Here is a 19,889-nt window from a genome sequence, read left to right on the forward strand (position 1 = left end):
GCATCGCTTGGCCTGTACGACTTTAACCTTATGTATATTTTTCCATTTCGGTAGTCGACACCCCTTCATTTTCAATTTTTGTTTGAAAAACAAAATATTTTTTTTATAGAGGGGGTCATTTATTTCTTGAGAAACCTTGCCAGGACCTATGAGAGGCTTCATTGTAAACTAAAATCATATATGTTAAGCGTCAGCGAGACCCTTTGGTATTGACAGACAAAGTGTTGCTTTTATACAAGTCTAAAATAATTAATATTCTATAAATAAGCTGGACAATAAGCCATACATAGTACATACATAATGTATATGAAAATTGAACATATAAAAAGGATTGTAGTTTAGAAAAATTCCCCATTCTTTCTCAGTCTTTTGACAAGAAAGGATTACAACTTATATTGTAATTGCAACATGTTATATTTATTATTTATATCTCACACTTACCATACATAAAAAAGAGTGCTACTGCTGCTATGTCAGACTTGCAAAGGAAAGAGATATTTCAATATATTAAAAACATTAACAGACAAAGGTCGGAAAATCAAAAGATTTCCTTAGCTTTACGAGCAAAGCTTCTCTGTAAGGGTTGCATGTAAGTTTGTTTCTGTGACTCTAACTGATCTATAACGATAAATAATGATGTATAAATAATGATGTCAACTATTCTGCAAAAATGAATATGTGTGTTGCAAAGTAACACCCTAAGACAAAAAATCTATTGATTGCACGAACTTTGTCTCGTAGTCCTGAGCTGGATCTTTAAATTATTTCAATGGTGCGCTAAATCACCCCGCGCAGAATTTCAGCCAATCACAGCGTCCCATTTCGTAAAATGCGCCGCTGTGACTGGCTGAACTTCTGTGCGGGGTGATTTAGCGCACCATTGAAATGATTTAAAGATCCAGCTCTGAGCATGACAACTGTTTACAGGCCAAAGTATTACCTGAGCTGTAGTGAAACTTAGCAGCAATTTATCTATTAGTTTCTTTAGTATGACGCGGTGCAATTAAAGACTCGAACCCGATATCTCCCCCCAACATCGATACTATAATTTTCTTACCATAAAATCTTGGAATAATTTCATGCATCACATAATTATTATTATGTTTTAAAAAGGCATTGCTGCTTGAATTTATACTTTTTATTATTTGTTATGGTAGCAAACCAGACTTTGTATGTGGTTAAAATTTGCAGCTTTTCTCAGCTATTCTTTTTTGTTTCCTTAGAAATAGATACAATGAGCCCAAGTAATGTAACATCAAAATCAAATACATTTCAAAGCACAGGTATAGAATTATTTTTAATAAAAGAGTTGACTTAGTTCAAATGGTGGAATAGGACATTGAAAAATATTAATGATTTTAGCTGAAGTATTCTTATTTTTTCATTCTTACCCAGTTAAGTGCCAGGAGGTTAGCGAAGTGCCACGGTCAATTTTGGTTGAGTGTTTAAACGTATTAACGGCTATTTGTAATCTATAGAGGGGATAATTTTGTGTAATATTATCAATTTATCGGCCATTGTCTTATCCCTTTAGATCCCTCGCTACTCATGGTAAAAACAATCCTTGTTTAGATTGTGACGAGGGATGGGAGTGTAGCTGGACTGATATAACTAATGATAAAAAGTTGGAACAGCAAAAACAAAGGTTTTTAGTTTTACAAAACTACTTTACAAGTCATCTATGTCGTTCAGTAATATCATTTTGTGTTTTTCTGCCCTCTTAATGGATATAGAATACGTGGATATTATGACAGGGAAAATTTTATTTAGGTAGATACAATGTTCTTAATTTCTTGGCAAGTTCATTCCACCAGTAGGATGGGAGGGACGGGGTAAAGGAGGTATGGATGGGAGATATCGTTATATTAGCTAGATAAGTAGCATTTCCATTGACCTCTTTTATAATACATTAGGACACCATTTCATTTTTTGTAACCCTTACTTTGTATTATGAATGCTAAAATAATGTAGGTTTGTACAAAACGATCTCGCTTTTTTTTTATTTAAATAACAAAATTTAAGAGAGGGAGGGTAGGTGGTGGGGGGAGTTTATTTTAAAAGAATTGGAAAAATCTTTATATTGACTTTATTTTGATTTTTTACACATACTTTTGAGATGTTGTCATGTTTACTTTGTTCAAAATCTGATATGTCAAAATAAGAATTTCTCTTTTTAGCATTTCATTTTTTGGTGCTTTCCTTCAAATAAATTTTTGACCACTGAAGACACCCCTCTGCCCTTGTATCTAAAATAAATTGACAATAAGAAGGGGAAAATTTTATACAATACTTACCTCATATACTCTTTAATTAATGTTGACCTACCCGTGCGAGACAACCTTACCTCAATAGATTAAATCCATTTGAGAAAAATCACCTATTTCTTTTATTTTAATAAAAACAAGGATTAGTAAATCCAAAGGTAGCAGTAATGTATTACTATGTGTTACTTAGACGTCATCAACTTCAGAATTGGAAAGTGTTAAAAAATGTGAAGTTTAATAATGTATGTTTTTATTTATAAGGTTTGGAGAAACTGTAAAATTGACAAGGGAAGAAAAGAGAAGGAAGCGAAGAGCCAGCCCTAAGTAAGTAATTTATAACGTTAAGTTTTAAATTTTGTCGTTTTTGCCGTTTACAAAGCCCGGTACATAATGGTAATTGTGAAACAATAAAAGCTGCTAAATAAATGGATACAGCATATTGACAGGGGAAAATTTCTTGTCAATTTAGCATACTATAATGGACCTCATTTATTGGTCAGTTCATTCATCCAATATTAAGGGTTTAATGTCTAATATTATATATTTACCAGATTAAATAATTACAATTATATTCAAAACTATTACAGGTAATTTAAACTAAAAACCAGATTAGATGAATAATATCCTAGTAATTTAGGATTGGGAAGCATTCAAAATTATATATGAACATGGATCTATAAATGTGAAGGTCTGAAACGGTAGGACAAACGAATATTACCACTTGTAGAGTGTCATAACTGAATAAGCAGAATATAAATTTATACAATAATCCTAAACAAAATTGTAAGTAAATTTTTTTTAAAAAAAAGATGAAAACACACGTTTTAAATGAACGTACGGACAATCTTGTAACGATTATAGAGTTGATTGCTTTCTAAATCGTACCTATCTACTACATGAATCGCCATGCCAAGTTTTAAATCGACAATACAATTCTAACATTCCTAAATTAAAGATATGAGCTATACGTTACAGACGGATAGAACTTACCTAATTATAGAAAAACTTCGCTTTTAATAAGATTTGAAATTATGACAGTATCTCATTAAGCTATAAAAAAACACTTGATTGAAAAATTAAGTGTCATGCTGGTACATTGCATTGTATGCTATCCCAATAATTAACTGCAATGTATTCACACCATTCTTGGTATCTTAATCCAATTTTCGATACCATCTTATCTCACCAATATAAGTTATAATTACCAGCCTATCAGGCAAAGTCCATTATTTTTCAGAGGGATTCCATACCTCACCTCTCCCGCCCTTTTACACCAATAAAGAGAGAGAGAGAGAGAGAGAGAGAGAGGGGGGGGGGGGGACAATGGGCTGTGTATTACACTAGTCTCCAAAAAGTTTTATATTAACATTTTCTTATTTGTTGCATTCACAACTTTGGAAACTTTAGTGAATTTTGATTAGTTGGTTTATTAAGTTAAGTGTCCAAACGTTTCAATTACTAATTGTAATATAAAGAAGGGGTAATTTTGTATATCATACTTGGGGATGTACATCAATTTATCGACCCATGTCATATCTCTTTACTTTTAGATCTCTGAATATCACACCCTTTCATAAAAAAAATTCTTGGCTTACTAACAATTAGAACTTACAGGTTAAGGCAATTTAATCAATGGCTTAGTTGTCTTACGAGTGTTATTTTGCTGTAGACCCTAAATATTTGAAATCCTCATATGTTGCAATGTTAAACCAGTGTTTCATCGGAGGGAAGTCATAGAATATGTACTCGGCAAATAAGGGAATACGTGACCTATCTATCTATTCATCTAATTTTCGTAATTGTTTAAGTCGCTAGGGAATTAACTCTTTGATAATATGTAATACATGTTATCAATTAAAAGCAGGGAACTATAGGAATAAGACAATGCAAGATAAATTGGCACTTTAATTCAGTTAAAATTCCTCATTCTGATTCAATAAAAGTCCGCAATGTTTATATGCCATCGAATGTAAGAACGTTTTTATAAAATTTGAGTATAATTTGTTGTTCAATTTCTCTAATGTAAGAGAACACGGACAATAAGGTCCTAAGAGTCATATTAGAAGAAAAAATATTATTTAATTGTTAGGTATAGAAAAGCCCATGCCACAAGAGAGAGAATAAGAGTTGAGGTATAAATATATATCAAACAAGGATGACAACATTAATAAAAGCGAAACGCAACAAATTAAAAAAAGGACCAAAATTAAATGGTTTTATTACAAAACCAACTATATTAATTAACAAAAATTTATTTTTATTTAGGTATTAATTTTTCGCTTTTGTATTTCTATTTTTATATTCTTCATAGCTATAAATATTTATTAGATTATTACCCTTAAAATACGTCATATGTGGAATTCGTTCGTTTATTAATATTACTAATACACAGAGTTTAAATTTAAAACGTGCCTAATCGCCCAAAGAATTATCATTAATTATTGAAATCAAATTAAAAACGATTTTTAAAAAATCCAGTAAATTAAAAATGCCCTAGATGACTAAATGGACGGTATAGGTAGTATATGCCAAAATTAAATTATTGTACATATTTAAAATCTTTCCATAAAACAAAATAACAACAAGTTTTACTTTAGGCATTTAATACAGCATTTGGTCAACTGAGAGAATTAATCCCCACCCTTCCTCCTGACAAGAAGTTGTCCAAGATTGAAATTTTGAGACTGGCTATTTGTTATATCTCTTACCTTCAAAATGTGTTAGAGCTGTCAGAAATGTAAAATATTTAACCCTATATAAAAGTAAAATGATTTCTATATTTTTGAATGTTTCTATGTGTATGGATATTAACCACTGGACCGATATGGTTCATGTTTACAGTGAAACTTCTAATTAGTCTATGGAAGTGTTATAACTATTTTGGTGGAGGTTACCTTCTCCCTCTTTCAAGAGTAATTTTTAAACTTTAAAAAAATAAAAATGGTCGATTCCGTCACCCCCTTTTCCCCACAAGTTCCCCTAGAGGCTTCGCCGCTTGTAATTTAAAGAAATAGGTATTATTATCTAAAATAATTGATAGACCTAAATGTATTATAAATTTTTAGGTATGGCAACGAATCGGATTAATCAAAACCGATTCTACGCCATACTGAAACATCATGTATCGTGATATATAGAATTTAACCATATATGATGCTAAATAAAATAGATGATTTTAAAAACCTTTTTTGTAATTAATACCTTATTATATACTAGCGGCTTCGCCCTAGCCTCTAGGGGCTTTACCCCAAGAGGTGATAAAAAAATTTAGACGAAATGATTTTTTTGTTTTTGGGGGGTTGGGGGTGTTCCACCCCCCCAAGAAAATAGCTTAAAACCACCAAAGGACCAATAGGTATATACCCTGAAGAGTAGAATCCGATCGGTTCAGTGGTTACCGAGATCTTAAGCTTCAGACGGGCGGACGGACGGACGGACAGACAGACATCAAGCTACTTTGTATTATAGAAAGTAGAAAGTTTAGCGATTACAGTTTTATTAGTTACAAATAACATATACATAACAATAACATATAACATAAGAAAACAATAAAAAAAAGTTGTAGGTTTTTAGCTTCAATTTCAAAATTCAAGTTTCATTTAGAAGAAGCTGTAGTTTCTTGGGAGACAAAGCCTGTTCCTAAACACCAAATATATATAGTAATAGTTATTTACTGCATTGTTAAAGACAATTTCCGCGGAAAGTAAATTGAAAAAAGATTAATTCTAATTTTGCAGTTCCTAATATGTATTATAATCAATCATAATGACACAAATTAATAAATTATTACCTGGATATTACACCGGATTTTCATGTTCTCTAATAAAGAGAAACAAAGAGCGGGCTAAAATGACGATTTCCTCCTTCCACCTCCTTTACCCCACGCCCTCCCCACCTACTGGACTAGCTAGCTGATCAATAAATGAGTTTCACTTTAACAACTTTAATTAATGACATTTTTTCCTGTCATAATATCCACGTATATTCTACATCTACACCTGCAATAGAAGTCTTGGGCTCCGTCGTTGTGACACCATGTGCCATCTGGAAATTCAGCCCCGCGGGGGGATATCCAGTCCCCTGTATCTCCAACTCGACAGTACATGGAACATGCCTATGACAAATAAAAAAAAATTATAGCTTCACATAAGTTCATGCATGGTTTAGGCTACCTTTTGATTTCCCTCTTCCTTTAATGCATTGCTCATTCATGCTAGGGGTGTATTTGCTAGTTGATTATGTAAATGTTTTAAAGTTTAGCAGCGGGCGCGTGCTTTGATATGTAATTAAACAATATTATTTAAGACAGTTGTTTTTCGAGATAGGCATTTTTTTAGATGCTTTAATAACTATACCTGCCAAGGTCTGTCGGGAGAATGTCTTGCTGGCTTTCCAACTATTTTACCAGGACCCTGAAATGTTAATATAACCTTGCATTTTCATACCTCTATAAAAGCTACCATAAAAGTCAAAGAGCCCAATTATTTTACACCCTACTAAAGGAAATGCCTAGGGTTACTTAATTTGTAATTCAATTGTAGTTTTTAAAAGAAAAGGTGTTTTTTTTAATGTTAACCTGTATAGGAGAACCATATTGGTTCAGTGGTTAAGGAGATCATTTGGTACACACAGACAGAGATACTTTTACTTTATTAAAAGGATTATGGAAACAAAATTACCAGGTTAAAAGGTAAAATAAAAAACGGGACATGAGCTATATGTAACACAATGGAAATATAAACGCACCCTACAAAGGAAAGCAATTTTTTAGCGGATGATAAGGGTCTCCACCACTTGGGCCAGGTAGTTGTCTGGATTATACATCTACACTTATACTTTTATTATCTATGTACTATACATAAATGCGCTAATTATAAAAAAATTGCTGACCTGAGGTAAATATCTTGCTTTCTGTTCACACATAAAATTAGCAGCTTCTGTACGGGTTCTTCGCTGATAATTGCAACTTCTAAATTCAAAATTATATGTTAAATATGGCTATTACACTCAATTCTGTATAAGTATCAATATATCTAATAGTGTATAAGTATAAATTCCAGTATTAAGATCTCATAAACGGCTGAACTAATGGTATTTCTTATAAGTACTTCTTTGTCCACGTTTGGTCTACGTTTTTACTAGACCACTAAAATAAAGGAGATGGGGTTGAGTCTCGACCATGATTCTGTATAAAACAAAGACGTTAAAATGGTCAATACAGCTAAGGTCTTGTTAGGTGACCCCAAAAAAATAGCATTCCATTTTTTGTTAAAACAGAAATAAAAAATAAATAAGGACATCTTGATTCCACAAACACACCACAAGATTTAAGGCATATAGGTAACATTAATTGATACAGGATATACGTGGATATATTGACAAGGTATTATTTGTCGTCAATTTAGCTTGCTAATATGGACCTGATTTATTGATTGAGTAGTTTGATTCATTTAGTAGAATAAAGGATAATGGGAGTGGATGAATGCTACTGTTATTTTAGCCAGATGTGAATACGACTTATTGCAGTTAATAAAAATCTGTTGTAACATCCAAGTAATAATATATCCATTGGGTATCATTACCTTGTACCACAGAGATGAGAGTCATCACAAAGTTCTACCCATTTTTCTGGACCTTCACAATCCTAAATGTAAAATGGACAACATAAAAGTGAATCTCAATAAAGCACAAATTTAAGTGAATATAAAAAACAGAATATTTTTCACAGGCTGAGAAAAATCCAACATGTCACGAGAAAAAGTGATAGTGAGAGAAAACGAAAGAGAGGAAAAGGGGAGAAAGAAAGAGAATAATTAAAATCAGAAATATAAGTTAGTTAGAAATAGGACCTATAAAAAACATAATACTTTATGAATGTTTTCTCGAAAATAACAAACCTCATTCTCAAAGCCTTCCAGTGTCAAACATACTCTATCAATCTAAAACAATAACAAAAGATTCATGAACATCTGCTATTTAGTTCAGTTATGGGAAGATTTTAATAGAATACTTTTAAATACTTTACAGTCCGACCACTTTCCGGGCCTTAATTGGTCAGGGGAAGACGGGCGTTTGAACCATTTAAAGATTGCTGGAGACCTGGAGGATCATAACTGGAATCTGAAATGGCCCTTTACCTAGAGGACCCTGTCAGGTATGCTGGCATCCTGTGCCCACTAGGATGGAGATTTTTTAAATCAACTCTTAATTCTGTGTTATAAACATATTTAAAAAGTAACTTAGTTATAGCCTTTCCCTTTCTATCATAGAAAATGAGATGAAAAAATCCAGAGAATGACTCCCCTCTTCCGACAAATAAAGTTTAACTATACCTCTGAGTATCCACTGGACTTTGCCAGACATGCAGACCTACAGTTACTTCTCCTCATAACTGACCACCTTGCTCCTATGGTTGATATACATTCTCCCCCTCGACACCATCTAATAGAAATTCCAAGATAGTAGAGTGATATCAGCAAGATTTTAGATTTCCATAAGAATATTTTGAGTCACCAAATGCAGTAGGTAAAGGGACGTATTAGTACTTGGATCTTTCTCCAGATTTTCATGTTTTCTAATAAAGTTAAACTTGCTTTGGTTCAACCCACTTTCCCCCCCCCCCCCTACTTGATGAACAAACTAACCAAATAAACAAGTTCCATCATGTTAGCAAGCTAAATTGAAGATAAGATAATTTTCCCCCTGTCATAATATCCCTGTATAGTCTACATCCATTTGTGTCAACAAAGCAAATTGATATATCCATATGCAGTGTAGCTTGTAATCTGTTAAAGAACATAAACTGTAATATGGTAAATCCGAGAAAATATGTTAGAAATTAAGGAATATGAGACATCTTTCAGCAAATTTATGCTTTGCAAAATCATAAGGAGGAGGGATTTTTTCCTACCATATATAAACTTCATAATAGATTTGAAAAGATTAATCTTACTTAGCTCCCCCATCACCACAGCTTGTGCCCTCTAGAGGAGGTCCAGTCTCTTCGACCACATCACCATTCCTGTACAAATAAAGATTCTGGTAAAACAGTCATGTAAACATAATACAATGCAAATGACCAATTATAGGCCAGTGTACATTGTAATTTATCAATGGTAAAATTTATACTGGCCTATCATTTGTATAGTGTGACATCATTTTTTATATGACGTCATATTAGGCACTATGAGCTGCTTTCTAATTTGTATTTTTTTTGTTCATTTTAGAGACTCAGCTAATTGTTTTTGGTGAAAAGCATCCATCATACAACTTACTTTTTGTCGGTCATGTTTAAAAGGATTCAGGATTTATTATTGTATATTCTCTTTCTTTGTTTACTTATTTTATTACTAATTAACATCTGCTTTATAACTGACTATGTCCGTTTGTCTATCCATAATTCTTATTGCTATGGATGTAGTTATCCTTGTCATATAGCCTGATTACCTGCATTTGAGAAGGCTGCAGAATTCTGGATCATTTGGATCATTTCCCAGTGTGGCAGATTCTACTCCATGATAGTAAAACTTGCACTGTTCAACTACAATTTCATTTACATTTACAATCTTATTTTATATTTTTCTTTTTTTAAAAGTAAAAGGATGTTTGTTTTTCTTTTTTTACCTAAGGATATCGTTAACCACTGAACTTATGTAATTATTCTTTACAGGGTAGCTTCTCTTAAGTACTGAGCTGGATCTTTAAATCAATTAGTGGTGCGTTGAATCGGGGCGATCCAGTTCGGCGCACCTATATATTATTAGATTTCAATCTTTAAATCAAAATGGAATGGGCGAATCAGCACGCCCAGTGGCGCGGTACAGGCAAGGCAATGGCACTCAACGAGTGACATTGCCGCGCAAAACTGGGGTAAACTGGATCGCCCAGATTCAGCGCACCACTAAACGATTTAAAGATCCAGCTCTGGGAACGTTTATAACTATTTTGGGGGAAGGTACCAATACAGAAAAAAATTGACCTGCCCCCCCCCCCAAAAAAAAAAATGTAAAAAACTAAAATTAAATTTTTTTACTTTTGTTTTGAAATCTAAAATAAAAATTTTTATATCGAATTTACCCCCCCCCCCCCCTCCTCTCCTCTAGGGGCGTATCCGCTAGTAAATGATAAAGCATGTGCAGGTTTAGAAAATTTGCAAAAAAAATTTCGCTTTTGATATAGAATTGATCCATCAGTAATTAAACATAGAATATTTACGGTAATAAATCTATTCAATAATCAGTTTGAAGGTTAATCTATTAAAAGAATACGAAATGTAAAGAATCCTGCAGTTATAAAATGTCCAGGTACTCCCATAGTGTTGTTATGGTCCCATTTAGGTCCTTGAGATGGACGGTCATACAGACAGGTCAATTTCTCTGATTCAGCCAAAATTTTAGCACTAAAGAAATTAAATCTATCAAATTAAATTTAAGCATTTTGCGTAATAAAATCTAACATATTATACATTATACAATTATTTGTAAGAAATTATAAAAAATCTAGAATCAAAGACGGATAAGCTCAGTAATATGATTGCAATTTTAGGAAATAAACTTCTTAAAGGGTTTAGGCCATATATACTGTATATTGTTGATATGTATTTTATACGTTAAACATTAGGATAACAAAAAAACATAAATAACGTTTGACATAGTTTAGGTTAAAAACAAGTTGATAAGATAGCTTCATTTACAAATGTAGAGTCATTTCCTTCGTTTTATTTTATTCTGTAATATTTTTTGCTTGCTTTTCCTTTATTTGTCAAACCAATGCCTTTTGTATATTTGCTATAAGGAAATCCTAACAATAAATTCCCAACGTAGGATATCCTTATGAAGAACTTTGAGAAACAAATACATAGAACTAACCTGCAGGTAGACCACTCTACTTGACCTCTATTACCTCTCCTTGCAGACATGATAAATCCGTTTTCCTAAAATCAATAAATTCGCTGATAAATCACTAACTCATAATTGTTTTAAATAACATAAAATATGGTAATGAGAATTGGCTACGCCAATAGTTGCTTCTAGGAACACGTGAACTTTAAATTTCAGTTTTAAAAATAAAAAGTAAAATAAATATTGGGAAGGGGGTATTTTTTTTCTCTGAGTTGATTTCTCATGAGAGGGTAATAGTACCCACCCTAAGATATCTAAATGCTTGGAATTGTAAAAAGTTTCACTGTAAGGAAAAACCATATCAGTTCAGCTATAGACAGTCTCAAAGAGAAATATCCTGCTACTTTTATATAATGACATTATTTAAACCTAGATGTGTTCATATTTTTAATGGATGTAGATTATTCGTAGATATTATGACATACGAAAAATCGTCGTAAATTCAGCATGCTAACATGAAACTCGTTTGTTGGCCAGTCAGTTCATCCATTATATTTTTACCTCACAATTATTATCATATCCATCATGCTTGATACCCAAAGAGTGTCCCAACTCATGAGCCAATGTGTACGCGGCACTAAACCCTAAAATAAAACACATATTATAAAACACGACACTAGTATTTTTGGCGATAGTACTTTGTTGAGCCTTGATAGCCCCTCCCCTTTTTTAAAAATTAAATTGAAAATTAGGCAAGAGGGGAGGGGGGGGGGGCTGTTTAGTTTGTTTCATACAGCTTTATGTATAGTCATAGCAAATAAAAACACTCCCCTACTTTACAATTGATTTTAAAAATAAAGGGGAAAAGGGTTATCAGTTCTGAACTTTGCATGTCATCTAAAATGATCAAATATATATAAATTAAGCATAATTTAAAATTTTAAAAATAAAAGTCACAAGTGCCAGTGGAATGGTGGGAGGGTTATTATTCCCCAAAATTTTAAAACAAATAAAAATGACAATAAAGCATTTTTTAAAAATTCAGTGAATTCAGGAAGTTAAAATATAAAAACTAATTTCACCTGAAGTAGGATAACTCTCCCCTAGGGCACTCCAAACTCCAAATTCCACGGCAACACACGAATATTTAGAATGGCACATTCCCTGTTTTAATAGTTATTTATTGAATCGTATTATAGATAGCTTAAAATAAAAAGTTATAAGTTTAAAACCAGTTCAAATCCAGCGGATATTAATCGGTTTTGAAGCCATACTGGAAAAAAAATTTATTGGATAATTTTAAAAGGAAAGTTACCCTATAAGTCACTGTTAATTTAGTCGGTCCGTATGTACGTCGGTAAAGATCACATACACTAATTTGGAATTGTGTATATTGTTTAGTAGATGAGTTCACTTTCAGCCATCGAAAGTTACTTTAGGAGCATAAAGTTTATAAAAATACATCGAATTTGTGGTTTTAAAAATTGCTTTTTTTAGGAATGATTAAATCCTGTATGTATGCCAAAACATTCCTACCTCGGTTCTTGCTAGTCCAAGTGTTTCAAAAGTTTTCTGTCCATTCACCTATGAATACAATATTTTAATAGCAAAATTTTAAGAAAAAATAACTTTCATTTATTGACTGTGAGCTAATAATCAAATGATTTTTACGACAAATGGTCACTTAATAATTTAAAACTTACCATATTGATAAGACAGTTCTAACTTGCTTGAATTAATAGCTAACCGTTACAAACGGACGGACGGAAGACCATTATTATAGAAAAGCTTCGCTCTGAAAACTTACCTCTCCCCAAATATCAAGTCCTGTAACTAAGATTCCAACATCCCAATGTCGTGGGTTTGCCTTTTAAATTATTAAATTAAACACAATATTCAGGTATATTTCTGTGGATTTTATAGATCTGAGCTGGATCTTTAAATCATTTAGTGGTGAGCCGGATTGGGTTATGCCAGTGGTGATTCAGATTGGCGCTTCTTATATTAATCTTTAAATCAAAATGGCATTGGCGATCCAGCTTACCAAGTGGATCACCTCTGGCGCACCAGCTACACTCGTTTGGTTTAGCCACCAAGCCGGATCGGGGTGAGCCATATTTAATAAATAAATATTTTTTTCAATTAGTTTCAATATTTTATTGCAAAACTATTGTGAAAACATTTTTATAATTTTTTAAAAATAAATTATATATTGTTTTAAATAAAATACCGTACTGACACGGATAAAGTTATAAAGTTTTTCCGGCTTAGAGCGATATTTTATTGAGTGTCGCCAGCAATCTGGCAACACCGAGCCAAAAATCTTTTAAAGATCAATGTTTTTCAGCAGTGGCTGTGGCTCACCTTCGGCCCACCTCCCATCAGTATTACTCAGTATAAATCAATTTGTTAAATAGAATCAGGAATCTTTATTGTATATATTGTGTATAAAATTTCCTTGTCGTCCTCTGGATTATTCTGATTGCTGTACTCACAGAAAGATGTCAATAAAGGTACCCTAGTTATAAAAATTTATTTCAAATAAATCATTCTTTAGCTGTAGAAGGCATTGCCCCCAGAAAGGGGAAATATATATTTTTACTCCAGAGAATACACAATCAGATTTTTCAACCAACCCATCCCCCCCCCCCCCCCGTCTCCACTCCCTCGCCTAAAAATACTTTTGTTCGGATGTTTGATTAATAAAGAGAATAATCTATTATACGCATACCGAGTTGCCTAAAATTTTCCAAAGCTTCCCTTACATTGGGTTTTAAATCACCAAACTGGTCAAACAAACCAAATACATGATCTCTTTTAGGCTAGGTTAAGTAAGGGTTAGAAGTATACCTGTCACCATCGTGGTTCTCAAACTGTTCTGTTCTTTGTATCTCCAGCAGGACAACCATGATGTCAATCTGCTGGCCTAGACTTGGTATATGATACAGGGCATGCACCTACAATTTATATCAAAAAGTTTTTTTCAAGCTAACAAGCTTGATATTTTAACCATGGATCTAAAGGGATAAGACAATGGCTAATGAATTAATGTACATCCACAATAATGAAACAGAAAATTACCATTTCTGTACATTACAGTTATTAAACCAACTTAATAAACCAACCAATAAAACTCTATAAAAGTCCCCAAAGTTGTTAAGGAAACAAAAAGAACTTATAAAACTTAGGGGACTAGTGTAATAAACAGCCCACTGTCTCCTCACTTCCTGCATTTATACAGTCTTAAGGAAAAAACTAAGAATTGATTGTCTACCAGAGTTGCATTTAAAGTACTCCTAAACCTAAAAAGATATTTTCTTCAAGTATTTTTCAGAGGTACTATTTTTCTGAAAGTCTTCTTTATGGTGATTTTAAAGTTCTACCCAGCTATACCTGGTTTATATAAGAAAGCAGATGTTGCTCAATCTCTTCATCACTGTAGATTCTGTTTAATCTCCTAGAAAATAAAGTATTATGGTTTGTTGTCTGCAGCTTAAGATTTCTATAACTACTGAACCTATTAAGTTCTCCATTATATGGAAGTTTCTTATAGGCCCTGGAGGGTTTTTGGCTATTAAATATAAATTTAAATAAAAGACTAGGTAGTAAGTTGTATTTCAATCACTGTCCAATTCTAAAATCAGCAATTAGTTATGAGAACTTAAAGAAAAAATAGAGTTAAAAAGAAGATTGTAAATTGAAACCTTCAACTAACACACATCTCAATTTTAATTCTGTTCAAGCAATATCCCAGTTAAATATCAGAGTTAGTTTTTTAGTCATTAACCCTCAATAACAAACTCAATAGTTTACCTGTAAGCAACATGATCCAGAAATACTGCCATTTCAATAAGCTTTGGTGAGTCTGAACTTGGCTGATCAATCTCAAACAGTTCAATATCTAAGACTAGAAAAATGCATGATAGAAGGTCAATATCATCATACATTATGGTTTTCAATCACCATTTCAGAAAACCAACAATTGCATTACATGTCTACTATACAGTGTTAGGAAAATGGGGATAGATGTCACCGATTTCGGCCTACCTATTCTATTAACGTCACAGTAGAGGGAAAGAAAATGGGAAGGGGTAAAGAAACCCCCTAGAAAAGAGAAATGGTAAAGGGTATTTCCTGATCTTATATCACAATTTTGGCATATACTATTTCTTTTAGTGCAATTAATTAAGTATGCTTTTTCTTATGAAAATGTGACAGACTAAAATCCAATCTCTTTGAAATTGTAGATAGAAGCATTTTATTGTATACTAATTGTTGTATGAACTCAAGATTAACATATTTTTAAACATCAAGGGCATAAATCATAATAAATTTTCATATTAACAGTTTGGTGTTAATCTTACTTGTATCATCTTTATCCAACTCATCACCCCAGTCAAGGATATCCTCACTATCAGTTGATGTAAAATTAGGGAAAGTTGCTCTCTTCACCACATAGTAATCATTCACTTCAATCTCGTCCTCATTTGTATTCCTTAATGTTAAGATTACTTTATATTGAACTATCGACTACGCCCCTAGAGGCCTGTAGGGGCAATTGAGATGGTGGATGGTTGAATCTAAATTTAATTTTAAAAAGAAAATGTAAAAAAAAATTGTTGGGGGTTTATTTTAATTTCGAGGTTGGCGATGTCATTTCTTTCTAGGGAATATTTTTCTTGGGAGGGTGGTAGTACCCTCCACCAAAATAGAGTTAAACCTTCCCAGCACACACTAAAAGCTATCCTGTACAGGAGAACCATACCAGTTCAGATCCTGTAACTTTATTATAAGGATTAAACCTGCAATAATTTAATTTTGTAACTGAATCCTTTTAGAAATATTGATTTCTTACCTGAATATAAGAAGCAGATTCTTTAATCTATCAGTTAATGGTGTAATCTCAAATGTTTCCTGTACACATAAAGAAAAATCTTAAAAAGAGAATATAGACTTTTTGAGTTACTTTTAACTTTTAATATAAATGTTATGCACTATGTTCTGCAGTAAGAAAACTGACTATTACAGGTTTGATTTATGTTTTTTTTTCAGGCCAGACAAACAAATGGCTAATGTTTGTTCTGACAAATAATTACTTGAATTCCTGTTTTTATAATTATTTTCTTTATTCCTTTGGTGTTGAAATGAAGCCTGATATTTTACCATCACCACAATTTGAAAAAGCTGCCACTGTCTCGTCATCCTGAATATACATGATAGAATAGCAGAGACCAATAGATATAGAGAATCTAGATTTCCTACTCTGTATTGGGTAGCGGGACACATTGTCTCAAAAATCAACAATGAGACGTCTTAAAAATAATGGAGATGAGAAGGGAAGTAGAAAAAAAGCCCTAAAAAAGAGATGGATGATTACTCATTTTTGTGACGTCACATGGCTGCTTTTTGAGACAATTTGTACCGCTAAAGTATTGGGTAATTTAGGAATGGAAATAAAGTGGATGAATAACAGACAAACTAATAAGTAATAAGGCTCTGTAGTCATAATAATCTTTACCTAAAATTTTAGAAGTTTATCTTTGATAACAGCTGAGAAACAGCTATTGGCTTAGGTTTGCAATGTGGCAGGACAATACCCTAAGACTGATAAAAAGAATATGCTAAGCTTTCCTGAAAAGAAACCTTATAAGTTCTACTATTTCTGTATTATCAACCTTTTTTTGCTCTATAGAAGAAGTAAAAAAAATACCTTATGCAATTTGAGACATTTGATGTGATCAGGGTTGATTTTTTTTCTCGTCTCCTTTCCATTTTCACCAACATAGGCTATACTGGCCCTCTTAGATACTGGCAACAGTTTTGTTGATTTTTTGGCAGCCAAAATCAGCTGTCCATATTTTTGAAAGACTAGGACGGTTTTAAGATTAAACAACTGCATGAAACTTTTACTTTGATGGAACAATTTTCAGCTGCAGTTAAAAATACACAGTAAACTAAATTTAGCCTCTAGTAAGAATAAAATCCTCCTAAGCTTAGCTATTTCATTTATAGTGTCATTTTTTAAGAAAAGCTTTTTTTAATTGATATGTTAGCTTTAATGTCTAAAGTACTTACTTTCACTTATTAAATACTTATGTATTGTTTATAATGTACAGAAAGCAAATTTTCGCAAATATTTTAAAAATATTTGCAATCATAGCACACTGCATAAATCAACAATTTTAACCTAGAATATCATTTTGCCTCAATTTTAACTTTACATTTGTATCAAATGCCTAATATTTGAAATATTCACTTATTTTGATATTTAATAATACATTTTTTCTCTTTTACTTTTAGTAAGTTTCTTTCTGGTCCTTGTTAAAAGTGCATCTTTTCTATAATTAAGGTCAGACCGTCCGTACCTCAATAGCTATTTTCAATATTTATATGTCTAAAGATCAAACTAATAAAGCTTTGTTTTTATGGATGATGTCATAATTCCAGGGCTCGGCAGCCCTGCCTCAGCCGTGTATAATCATAAAATTTAAATCCACCTAAAAGTGCATAAAAAGATTCCGAAATGTATGATGGATTGTCTGTCTAGAAACAAATTTAGACATCCAGTTTAATTTTAAAGTTAAACTATGATGATTTCATAAAGACATACACGCGGCTGCCGAGCCCTGCATAATTTCTTTAACGTATAAATAAATAGTGAATATTTCCTTAAAGGTATATTCATCATCTGGAAGTTGTTCTGGAGCAACCACTTTTCTCAGCAGATTATTCTTCTGCACAATTTTCTTCAGAGATCCTTTCAACAACAATATTATAAATAATGCGGTTCAGCTGCCAGCTGCCGACAAATAAATGGTCTAAATAGTCATGTTCTTTATGTTTCTTTGGACGGAGGGGGGAGAGGGGGCGCTATTCTAAAGACGATCTATCTTGGAAGGTTGGGGGTACCCCCCCTTTAAATATCTATAAACCTTTTTTGACCTTTAAGAACCATCAATGTTAAGTTGAACCATATCAGTCCTGTGGTTGTCGTGATTAAACACTTTAAATTTTTTGCATGGCTCGACAGAAGCAGCCTTAGCCACCATGTTTGTGTTGTTTTTTGCAGCTGGCTAAAATATCGACCCCCTCCCATCCACACCCCTCCTACTGGATGAACGAACTGACTAATAAAAGAGTTCTATGTTAGTAACCTGAATAAACGACAAAATTTTTTCATGTCAATATATCCAAGTATTGTATATCAATTGTAATAATAAATAACTCCTACCTAATTCAAAGTTTCCTTCTGAAATTGAATTTTCATCACCAAAGTAAAAGTTTCTCTCCTTAAAATTATTTTCATATTTCATAGGCTTATCAATCTGCTCAAAGAAGTAACACAAAGTCTGGTTGTCTGTCAAAAGCTGATATTCTTGGCAAAAATGTAATTTTAGGAAGCCATATATGGGAAATTTGCGGATTTATGCTATTTTGCTGGAGTTTTAGATTGACTGCAGTATAAAGCATATTGTATCATATGATGTTGTCCGCGGATAATAAAATCAAAATAAGTGAATTTATGGTTTGTTTGCCATGATGAGCAATAGGCTCGTTTATAAAAAGTTAGATTAATACATTGCTTTTTATTTTCTTTCTTGTGGACAATTTCAATAAAACTGTATGATACTTGCTTTTTTTAGTACGTTTAAGAACTTGTTTTCATCCTGCAGAAACTATACTGGATTATTGACCTGCATTCAAAACTTGTTGATTAGCGTCGCTATTATATAACAATACCTCGTATGTCATATGTTCATGAAGGGTTTGTAAGGGAATTGCATCCAGTTTTGTTAATAAGAGTAAAACCATGCATATTTTTAACCTTTTCATATTTCTGAAACATATTTTCTTCTATTAATCTATTGATTTATCAAAAAAACAGTAGCTTTAATGGGATGAAAAAAATTTCTCCATATTTTTAAAATCAAAATTGAGTAAGTAATATTTGTTTAAGGGTGTTTATGGTAATAACTCATATTGCTTGAAAAACTCCTTCACTTTCATAAGAAATTAAAAAAATGACCATGGGGGAATGTTCAAGCAAAAGTTTTGGAGGCTAAAATTGATATAAGCTGCAGAATGCTGAAAGATGCAAGTGATAAAAGCAGCTAAACTTTAAACGTTTGGCTGCCAATGTTATTAAATTGTCAAACATATTTAGGAGAATCTACACTAGAAAAAAAAACCTCTTCCTTTCGTAGCTTTTGAAAACAAAATATGTTTTGTTAATTTAATTTGGCAGATGGACCGTAGTTATCTTGCGATACTAAACAGTTTTTTTTTCTTCTAATACAAATGCCTTATATCTTTTATTATTTACAAGCGATGGTTAATCTGTAAAAAAAAAAAATTTTTCGACAATTAAAAAGTTTTAAGTGAAATCTTTTGTGTCTGCATATCATCATATAAAAGCTCCAAAGACTCCAATTTTGTCTTAAATTTTAAAAAAATATAAAAACAGACAAAGCATAGATGTTCTTTGTTCCGACTCCCAATTATAACTGAGGAAAAAGAAAATTGATTAAAGTTCTTGCCTTCCTTCTTTCATAATTCAACCATAGACCAACCAAGCAGAGAGTAGATGAGAAGATAAAAAAAAAATACTTTTGCGAGCCATAAAAATCACACAAAGTGGCAACATTCAGGGACGAACAATAGGACAGATAGAAAGTAGCATAAAATCATTGCAATCTAAGATCTAAAAATAGAATAGCCTAAAACCATCCCGGAACCTTTTTAAAGCTATCCTAAAAGGGAGAACTCAAAAAGTTCTGTATAGTTA

General features: G+C 32.4%; 3 protein-coding genes and 1 long non-coding RNA gene across 4 annotated transcripts; 1 reads left to right on the plus strand and 3 right to left on the minus strand.

Annotated features, from left to right (window-relative positions):
- Positions 1-1,227: 1,227 nt before the first annotated feature.
- Positions 1,228-5,301, plus strand: LOC145327880 (helix-loop-helix protein 15-like). The gene is made up of 5 exons (XM_080171412.1): positions 1,228-1,283; positions 1,573-1,645; positions 2,526-2,588; positions 4,354-4,396; positions 4,862-5,301. Exons 1-5 carry the CDS (start codon positions 1,235-1,237, stop codon positions 5,003-5,005), a joined length of 372 nt encoding a protein of 123 aa, XP_080027538.1. The 5' UTR covers positions 1,228-1,234; the 3' UTR covers positions 5,006-5,301.
- A 431-nt stretch (positions 5,302-5,732) lies between these two features.
- On the minus strand, positions 5,733-13,220 carry LOC145327542 (A disintegrin and metalloproteinase with thrombospondin motifs adt-1-like). Its single transcript, XM_080171087.1, has 16 exons — positions 13,149-13,220; positions 12,912-12,971; positions 12,641-12,688; positions 12,187-12,268; positions 11,666-11,748; positions 11,132-11,196; positions 10,551-10,662; positions 9,711-9,829; positions 9,217-9,285; positions 8,597-8,705; positions 8,162-8,203; positions 7,847-7,908; positions 7,155-7,233; positions 6,620-6,676; positions 6,263-6,378; positions 5,733-5,903 (listed from the first exon to the last, which is right to left on the minus strand). Exons 1-16 carry the CDS (start codon positions 13,218-13,220, stop codon positions 5,864-5,866), a joined length of 1,215 nt encoding a protein of 404 aa, XP_080027213.1. The 3' UTR covers positions 5,733-5,863.
- A 293-nt stretch (positions 13,221-13,513) lies between these two features.
- LOC145327544 (uncharacterized) lies at positions 13,514-17,736 on the minus strand. Its single transcript, XM_080171088.1, has 10 exons — positions 17,725-17,736; positions 17,292-17,340; positions 16,815-16,912; positions 16,233-16,307; positions 15,960-16,015; positions 15,469-15,599; positions 14,918-15,011; positions 14,498-14,561; positions 13,955-14,061; positions 13,514-13,622 (listed from the first exon to the last, which is right to left on the minus strand). The coding sequence occupies exons 1-10, from the start codon at positions 17,734-17,736 to the stop codon at positions 13,514-13,516; spliced, it is 795 nt and encodes a 264-aa protein (XP_080027214.1).
- A 29-nt stretch (positions 17,737-17,765) lies between these two features.
- Positions 17,766-18,948, minus strand: LOC145327950 (uncharacterized). Its single transcript, XR_013882283.1, has 3 exons — positions 18,845-18,948; positions 18,336-18,393; positions 17,766-17,861 (listed from the first exon to the last, which is right to left on the minus strand). It is a non-coding gene; the product is annotated as an uncharacterized LOC145327950 (long non-coding RNA).
- Between the last annotated feature and the right edge of the window lie 941 nt (positions 18,949-19,889).

Source organism: Acartia tonsa, chromosome 9 (assembly GCF_053477335.1).
Source record: "Acartia tonsa isolate MP-2025a chromosome 9, ASM5347733v1, whole genome shotgun sequence".
Lineage (NCBI taxonomy): Eukaryota > Metazoa > Arthropoda > Copepoda > Calanoida > Acartiidae > Acartia > Acartia tonsa.

Bases quoted from the DNA above. Each gene is read 5' to 3' on its own strand.
- LOC145327542 (XM_080171087.1), bottom strand. From the start codon at position 13,220: ATGGCTCACCCCGATCCGGCTTGGTGGCTAAACCAAACGAGTGTAGCT. The intron at 7,234-7,846 runs GTAATGATACCC...TTTTGAATTTAG, and splicing joins TCTCATCTCTGTGGTACAAG to AAGTTGCAATTATCAGCGAA. The intron at 6,379-6,619 runs GTATAGTTATTA...TATTTGTCATAG, and splicing joins CTCCCGACAGACCTTGGCAG to GCATGTTCCATGTACTGTCG.
- LOC145327544 (XM_080171088.1), bottom strand. The intron at 16,913-17,291 runs GTTAAAATTGTT...AACTGTTGCCAG, and splicing joins GAGGCAAAATGATATTCTAG to TATCTAAGAGGGCCAGTATA. The intron at 15,600-15,959 runs GTAAGAAATCAA...CTTAACATTAAG, and splicing joins AATCTGCTTCTTATATTCAG to GAATACAAATGAGGACGAGA.
- LOC145327880 (XM_080171412.1), top strand. From the start codon at position 1,235: ATGAGCCCAAGTAATGTAACATCAAAATCAAATACATTTCAAAGCACA. The intron at 2,589-4,353 runs GTAAGTAATTTA...TTTAATTGTTAG, and splicing joins AAGCGAAGAGCCAGCCCTAA to GTATAGAAAAGCCCATGCCA. The intron at 4,397-4,861 runs GTATAAATATAT...GTTTTACTTTAG, and splicing joins GAGAGAGAATAAGAGTTGAG to GCATTTAATACAGCATTTGG.